The sequence below is a fragment of the Oncorhynchus kisutch genome, linkage group LG15 (assembly GCF_002021735.2).
Source record: "Oncorhynchus kisutch isolate 150728-3 linkage group LG15, Okis_V2, whole genome shotgun sequence".
In the NCBI taxonomy this organism is placed as follows: Eukaryota; Metazoa; Chordata; class Actinopteri; order Salmoniformes; family Salmonidae; genus Oncorhynchus; species Oncorhynchus kisutch.
Window position 1 is genome coordinate 10,226,380 of NC_034188.2, and position 9,193 is coordinate 10,235,572.

The 9,193-nt window shown below is 43.3% G+C and overlaps 1 protein-coding gene across 1 annotated transcript in view; it reads right to left on the reverse strand.

The window, feature by feature from the left end:
* LOC116353675 (probable phospholipid-transporting ATPase VB) overlaps window positions 1–3,292 on the reverse strand; it is a 42,838-nt gene extending 39,546 nt beyond the window's left edge. The window contains 3 exon segments of the mRNA XM_031791339.1: window positions 521–642; window positions 717–920; window positions 3,074–3,292. Coding sequence (XP_031647199.1) covers window positions 521–642; window positions 717–920; window positions 3,074–3,292 — 545 coding nt within the window.
* Between the last annotated feature and the right edge of the window lie 5,901 nt (window positions 3,293–9,193).

Sequence of the window (9,193 nt, forward strand, 5' to 3'; positions counted from 1 at the left end):
AGGCTACCTGCTGGTTACTGGCCCAATGCTCTAACCACTAGGCTACCTGCCGCCCTAAATACAATGTGAGACTGCAAAACCCTTACCAACATGTATTACTGTCAAGAACAATAATGTAAATATGATGCAAAAGCACATCAACCCGAAAAACTTTTTTTGATTACTGTACCACTATAGCAATATTTACCTGCTGTATATCAGACAGGATGTATGGTTGAGTTTACCTGCTGTATATCAGACAGGATGTATGGTTGGGTTTACCTGCTGTATATCAGACAGGATGTATGGTTGAGTTTACCTGCTGTATATCAGACAGGATGTATGGTTGAGTTTACCTGCTGTATATCAGACAGGATGTATGGTTGGGTTTACCTGCTGTATATCAGACAGGATGTATGGTTGAGTTTACCTGCTGTATATCAGACAGGATGTATGGTTGAGTTTACCTGCTGTATATCAGACAGGATGTATGGTTGAGTTTACCTGCTGTATATCAGACAGGATGTATGGTTGAGTTTACCTGCTGTATATCAGACAGGATGTATAGTTGATCCTCCTGTCAGACCGATACGTCCTGTAGTCCTCCCATCCATCCTTCAGGGCCGTCAAGGTTAATATGACACATATAGGAATCAGAGCAACCTCCGGTTGAAAGGCCTCCACGGCAGACACAAGGTTCAACAAGGCCATATGACACATATAGGAATCAGAGCAACCTCCGGTTGAAAGGCCTCCACGGCAGACACAAGGTTCAACAAGGCCAGCCCCACAAAGTAGACGTTAGCAAATCTGTGCAACTACTCCCAGAGGTTCAGAGGAATAAAGAACCAGAAAGAGTACTTGGTGGTCTTGATGGAGTTACCAGGGAAGTATCGGTTAGTGGTCTTGATGGAGTTGCCAGGGAAGTATCGGTTAGTGGTCTTGGGGAGACCTTGGTAGGGTCAGGTTGGAGACCAGGGTCCGGAGGTCCTTGTCACGTTGTCTCTGGCCCCGTAGAGAGTCCCTGAGCAGGGTTAGAGGGCTGGAACAGCAGGGCATGGTGACAGATTCTGTCTCTCTGCTATCTCTCCTCTTCAGTGGTGGCTCTGCTATCTCTCGTCTTCAGTGGTGGCTCTGCTATCTCTCCTCTTCAGTGGTGGCTCTGCTGTCTCTCCTCTTCAGTGGTGGCTCTGCTATCTCTCGTCTTCAGTGGTGGCTCTGCCATCTCTCCTCTTCAGTGGTGGCTCTGCTATCTCTCCTCTTCAGTGGTGGCTCTGCTATCTCTCCTCTTCAGTGGTGGCTCTGCCATCTCTCCTCTTCAGTGGTGGCTCTGCTATCTCTCGTCTTCAGTGGTGGCTCTGCTATCTCTCGTCTTCAGTGGTGGCTCTGCTATCTCTCATCTTCAGTGGTGGCTCTGCTATCTAAAGATAACAACTGTTTAGAATCAGAGTGTGTACTAACGGACCATGTGTGTGTGTTTGCCCCAATGACCCAGTTAATATGGATTGGCTATTGATCTGTTCAGCAGCGCCGGATTGTAAAGATTGGTAACATCATCTATTATAAAGAATCCATCTGGTTCGACTGATGAACTAAAATCCAATAGTCACGCTCTAATTTCACTCAGATTGAAATCTTAAAAACCTTAACACTATTGAGTAGAGTGATGAGTCAATGGGCACAGAGAGGCGGAGAGAACCTTATTCCCTTTCTAGTGCACTTCTCTGGACCCTGAGGTGGGGTCTTATGCATCATGCTTTTGAAACAACAACAGTCTAGTTTGAAAAGCGTGAGATATGATATACTTTTGGACATCACTCCATTAGTACTTATCTTACATAAGACATTAGGTTGGAGCTGACCCCCACCCCCTCCTCCCCCCTTTAAACGCTAAAGAATCACTACAGCGGCTCAAAAAGAGATTTCATTCGACAGCATTGGCTCCTCAAGGCATGCCTGAGTATAGAGTGTATTTGCAAAGTATTCAGACCCCTCGACTTTTTCCAGATTTTGTTACGTTACAGCGTTATTCAAAAATGGATTAAACTTGTGTTTTATTTTCTCATCATTCTACACACAATACCCCATAATGACATCACAATACCCCATAATGACATCACAATATCCCATAATGACATCACAATACCCCATAATGACAAAGAAAAAATAGGTTTTTAGAATGTTAGCAGCAACAACAACAGAAAATCACATTTACGTAACTTTGGCAACAATTACAGCCTCGAGTCTCCTTGGGTACGATGCTACAAGCTTGGCACATCTGTATTTGGGGAGTTTCTCCCATTATTTTCTTCAGATCCTCTCAAACTCTGTCAGGTTGCATGGGGACCGTCGCTACACAGCTATTTTCAGGTCTCTCCGAGATGTTCGATCAGGTTCAAGTTCCGTCTGGCCACTCTACCATAAAGGCCTGATTGGTGGAGTACTGCAGAGATGGTTGTCCTCCTGGAAGGTTCTCTCATCACCAAAGAGGAACTCTGGAGCTCTTTCAGATTGACCATCAGGTTCTTGGTCACCTCCCTGACCAAGGCCCTTCTCCCCCGATTGCTCAGTTTGGCCGTGCGGCTCTAGGAAGTGTCTTGTGGTTCCAAACTTCTTCCAATTAAGAATGATGGAGGCAACTGTGTTCTTGGGGACCTTCAATGCTGGTACGCTTGGTACGCTTCCCTAGATCTGTGCCTCGACACAATCCTCTTTGGGAGATCTACGGACAATTCCTTCAACTTCATGGCTTGGTTTTTGCTCTGACATGCACTGTCAACTGTGGGACCTTATATAGACAGGTGTGTGCCTATGCAAATCATGTCTAATCAATTGAATTTAGCATAGGTACCATTCCAAACATGTTGTAGAAACATCTCAAGGATTATAAATTGAAACAGGATGCACCTGAGCTAAATGTTGAGTCTCATAACAAAAGGGTCTGAATACTTATGTAAATAAGGTATTTCTGTTAAAACAAAATGAAACATACAAATTTTAAAAAGAGAAGACCCATGGGGTGTAGATGGCTAGCAGGCAGGCTCCACCCTGATCCTGACTGTTTCATTTAACTAGCCATCGCAAGCATCCCCACCACGAGCATCCCCACCGCGAGCATCCCCACTGCAAGCATCCCCACCGTGAGCATCCCCACTGCGAGCATCCCCACCGTGAGCATCCCCACTGCGAGCATCCCCAGCACGAGCATCCCCACTGCGAGCATCCCCACCGAGAGCATCCCCACCACGGGCATCCCCACCACGAGCATTCCCACCGAGAGCATCCCCACCGCGAGCATCCCCACCACGAGCATCCCCACCGCAAAGACATTTCTAAACGCAGTTCATTTAGCTAACCAAGGGCCCCACTGCCCCCACTTCTCTTTCTTGCTCTCTCTCTCTCTCTCTCTCTCTCTCTCTCTCTCTCTCTCTCTCTCTCTCTCTCTCTCTCTCTCTCTCGCTCCCCCTCGCTCTCTCTCTCTCTCTCTCCCTCTCTCTCTCTCTCTCTCTCTCTCTCTCTCTCTCTCTCTCTCGCTCAAGGATGATCAATGGAAACAGGATGCACCTGAATTTTGAGTCTCATAGCAAAGGGTCTGAACACTTATGTAAATAAGGTATTTCTGTTTTACATTTTGAATGCAAAAAATGTCTAAAAACCTGTTTTCGCTTTGTCATTATGGGGTACTGTATTATTCAATTTTACAATAAGGCTGTAATATAACAAAATAGTGTGAAAAGTGTGCAGTGTTGGCTAGAAGTCAAACTGCAGTTGTTTAAACAGAAACCTGATGTGTAGGATGTGTGAGGGCTTCTGTTCTAAGGTACAATTCAGTGTGTATATTTTAGTATTGAGCAGAATATATACACAGTACTTTAATATGGAGTAGAATGCATATACAGTACTTTAAAATGGAGCAGAATGCATATACAGTACTTTAAAATGGAGCAGAATGCATATACAGTACTTTAATATGGAGCAGAATGTATACACAGTACTTTAAAATGGAGCAGAATGCATATACAGTACTTTAAAATGGAGCAGAATGCATATACAGTACTTTAATATGGAGCAGAATGCATATACAGTACTTTAAAATGGAGCAGAATGCATATACAGTACTTTAAAATGGAGCGGAATGTATAAACAGTACTTTAATATGGAGCAGAATGTATATACAGTACTTTAATATGGAGCAGAATGTATATACAGTACTTTAAAATGGAGCAGAATGCATATACAGTACTTTAAAATGGAGCAGAATGTATATACAGTACTTTAAAATGGAGCAGAATATATATACAGTACTTTAAAATGGAGCAGAATGCATATACAGTACTTTAAAATGGAGCAGAATGTATATACAGTACTTTAAAATGGAGCAGAATGTATACACAGTACTTTAATATGGAGCAGAATGTATACACAGTACTTTAAAATGGAGCAGAATGTATACACAGTACTTTAATATGGAGCAGAATGTATATACAGTACTTTAAAATGGAGCAGAATGTATACACAGTACTTTAAAATGGAGCAGAATGTATACACAGTACTTTAAAATGGAGCAGAATATATATACAGTACTTTAAAATGGAGCAGAATGTATACACAGTACTTTAATATGGAGCAGAATGTATACACAGTACTTTAAAATGGAGCAGAATGTATATACAGTACTTTAAAATGGAGCAGAATGTATACACAGTACTTTAATATGGAGCAGAATGTATACACAGTACTTTAATATGGAGCAGAATGTATACACAGTACTTTAAAATGGAGCAGAATGTATATACAGTACTTTAAAATGGAGCAGAATGTATACACAGTACTTTAATATGGAGCAGAATGTATACACAGTACTTTAAAATGGAGCAGAATGTATACACAGTACTTTAAAATGGAGCAGAATGCATACACAGTACTTTAATATGGAACAGAATGTATACACAGTACTTTAATATGGAGCAGAATGTATACACAGTACTTTAATATGGAGCAGAATGTATACACAGTACTTTAATATGGAGCAGAATGTATATACAGTACTTTAATATGGAGCAGAATGTATACACAGTACTTTAATATGGAGCAGAATGTATACACAGTACTTTAAAATGGAGCAGAATGTGTATACAGTACTTTAATATGGAGCAGAATGTATACACAGTACTTTAATATGGAGCAGAATGTATATACAGTACTTTAATATGGAGCAGAATGTATACACAGTACTTTAATATGGAGCAGAATGTATACACAGTACTTTAAAATGGAGCAGAATGTATATACAGTACTTTAAAATGGAGCAGAATGTATATACAGTACTTTAAAATGGAGCAGAATGTATACACAGTACTTTAAAATGGAGCAGAATGTATATACAGTACTTTAAAATGGAGCAGAATGTATATACAGTACTTTAAAATGGAGCAGAATGTATACACAGTACTTTAAAATGGAGCAGAATGCATATACAGTACTTTAATATGGAGCAGAATGTATACACAGTACTTTAATATGGAGCAGAATGTATATACAGTACTTTAATATGGAGCAGAATGTATACACAGTACTTTAAAATGGAGCAGAATGCATATACAGTACTTTAAAATGGAGCAGAATGTATATACAGTACTTTAAAATGGAGCAGAATGCATATACAGTACTTTAAAATGGAGCAGAATGTATATACAGTACTTTAAAATGGAGCAGAATGCATATACAGTACTTTAAAATGGAGCAGAATGCATATACAGTACTTTAAAATGGAGCAGAATGCATACACAGTACTTTAATATGGAGCAGAATGCATATACAGTACTTTAAAATGGAGCAGAATGTATACACAGTACTTTAAAATGGAGCAGAATGCATATACAGTACTTTAAAATGGAGCAGAATGTATATACAGTACTTTAAAATGGAGCAGAATGCATATACAGTACTTTAAAATGGAGCAGAATGCATATACAGTACTTTAAAATGGAGCAGAATGCATACACAGTACTTTAATATGGAGCAGAATGCATATACAGTACTTTAATATGGAGCAGAATGCATACACAGTACTTTAATATGGAGCAGAATGCATATACAGTACTTTAATATGGAGCAGAATGCATACACAGTACTTTAATATGGAGCAGAATGCATATACAGTACTTTAAAATGGAGCAGAATGCATACACAGTACTTTAATATGGAGCAGAATGCATATACAGTACTTTAATATGGAGCAGAATGCATATACAGTACTTTAAAATGGAGCAGAATGTATACACAGTACTTTAATATGGAGCAGAATGCATATACAGTACTTTAAAATGGAGCAGAATGTATACACAGTACTTTAAAATGGAGCAGAATGTATATACAGTACTTTAAAATGGAGCAGAATGTATATACAGTACTTTAAAATGGAGCAGAATGTATACACAGTACTTTAAAATGGAGCAGAATGCATATACAGTACTTTAATAATGTACTTTAATAGTTGAGTGCTTTATTTATGTTTGTAGCAGGCCGTTGTATACTTTTCTACATTGCCAAAGGATCAAACAGAGTGTTGTTTTGCCTTGGCTCTCCCAGGACAGATGGTTTGCATGTAGGATGCCTTTCCCTCCCTCATGGTGACATATGCTGTGTTTTCCAGTACAGGCTGCTAAACCTGTCCTCACAGTCCTGATTTAGACACACAGTTAGACACACACACACACACACACACACACACACACACACACACACACACACACACACACACACACACGTAATTCATTGGCATTTTGTTGTGGAAAAATAAACATGTTTACAAGCACATACGTGTAGCAGAGGAGTGATGCGGTGTGGAATGACGTGGGTGTGTGTGTGTGTGTGTGTGTGTGTGTGTGTGTGTGTGTGTGTGTGTGTGTGTGTGTGAGAGACAGACGTACCTTCTGTTCCATGCACCCAGTCCAGGCTTGGCTAGCAGTCTCACTGAACAGCACAGCACTGTGGAAACGTGGAGCAGCTGTGGACAGACTCCCTGTCTGACACACACACACACACACACACACACACACACACACACACATGGATGGACACACACACACAGACACACTCACACACACACACAGACACACTCACACACACACACACAGACACACTCACACACACACACATGGATGGACACACACACACACAGACCCTGCCTGACTGGTCTGTGAATCCTTAATTTCTCCCAGTGACATGGAGGTACTACAAAGCAGAAAGCATCTGCCTTTTCCCCCTCTCTTGCATCTCTATGCTAATGCCCAAATGGCACCCTATTCCTTATAGCGCAATAACGAAGTGTTCAACCCCTCTGTTTACTCTTGTTTGGCCTGGTCGGGAACACTGGGTTATGGTGGTAAAGTGGATCTTTATGGGGGAACCTGGAGCAGGAGGACACACACACGCACGCACGCACGCACGCACACACACACACACACACACACACACACACACACACACACACACACACACACACACACACACACACACACACACACACACACACAGAGACTCACACAGACTCACACACACACACACACACACACACACACACACACACAGACTCACACACACACACACACGCACACACACAGACTCACACACACACACGCACACACACGCGCACACACACACACACACGCACGCACACACACACGCACGCACACACACGCGCACACACACAGACTCACACACACACGCACACACACAGACTCACACACGCACACACGCACGCACACACACACACACACACAGGCTCACACACACACACTCACGCACGAACGCACACTCCTCCTGCCTCCCTAAGTATGACTCCAGCAGTCCAGTTAGTTGTAGTTGTGAGCTCAGCTCTCGTCTCCTCCCCACCATCCCTCTTACTGGCCAAGACAGAGTCGTCTCCTTGGTGACTGCCCTTGACATCCAATTAGATGTTGTCCTAGGCAACATGTTGAGGAAGTGGAGGAGGCTGAGTGGAGGCCCATTTATGGGCCTATAATAGCATAGCACACAGACAGACAGGACACACACATTCAACCACAGACTCCACTGTTCTGGGGCTGGGCTGTTAGCGACAGACAGACAGACAGACCGACAGACTCCACTGCTCTGAGACTGGGCTGTTAGCTACACACAGAGAGACAGACAGACAGACTCCACTGCTCTGGGACTGGGCTGTTAGCGACAGACAGACAGACAGACAGACAGACAGACAGACAGACAGACAGACAGACAGACAGACAGACAGACAGACAGACAGACAGACAGACAGACAGACAGACTCCACTGTTCTGGGACTGGGCTGTTAGCTACAGACAGACAGACAGGCAGACAGACAGACAGACTCCACTGTTCTGGAACTGGGCTGTTAGCTACAGACAGACAGACAGACTCCACTGTTCTGGGACTGGGCTGTTAGCTACAGACAGACAGACAGACAGACTCCACTGTTCTGGGACTGGGCTGTTAGCTACAGACAGACAGACAGACAGACAGACAGACAGACAGACAGACAGACAGACAGACAGACAGACAGACAGACAGACAGACAGACAGACAGACAGACAGACAGACAGACAGACAGACAGACAGACAGACAGACAGACAGACAGACTCCACTGCTCTGGGACTGGGCTGTTAGCTACAGACAGACAGACAGACTCCACTGTTCTGGGACTGGGCTGTTAGCTACAGACAGACAGACAGACAGACTCCACTGTTCTGGGACTGGGCTGTTAGCTACAGACAGACAGACAGACAGACAAACAGACTCCACTGTTCTGGGACTGGGCTGTTAGCTACAGACAGACAGACAGACAAACAGACTCCACTGTTCTGGGACTGGGCTGTTAGCTACAGACAGACAGACAGACAGACAGACAGACAGACAGACAGACAGACAGACAGACAGACTCCACTGCTCTGGGACTGGGCTGTTAGCTACAGACAGACAGACTCCACTGTTCTGGGACTGGGCTGTTAGCTACAGACAGACAGACAGACAGACAGACAGACAGACAGACAGACAGACAGACAGACAGACAGACAGACAGACAGACAGACAGACAGACAGACAGACAGACAGACAGACAGACAGACAGACTCCACTGTTCTGGGACTGGGCTGTTAGCTACAGACAAACAAACAGACTCCACTGTTCTGGGACTGGGCTGTTAGCGACAGACTG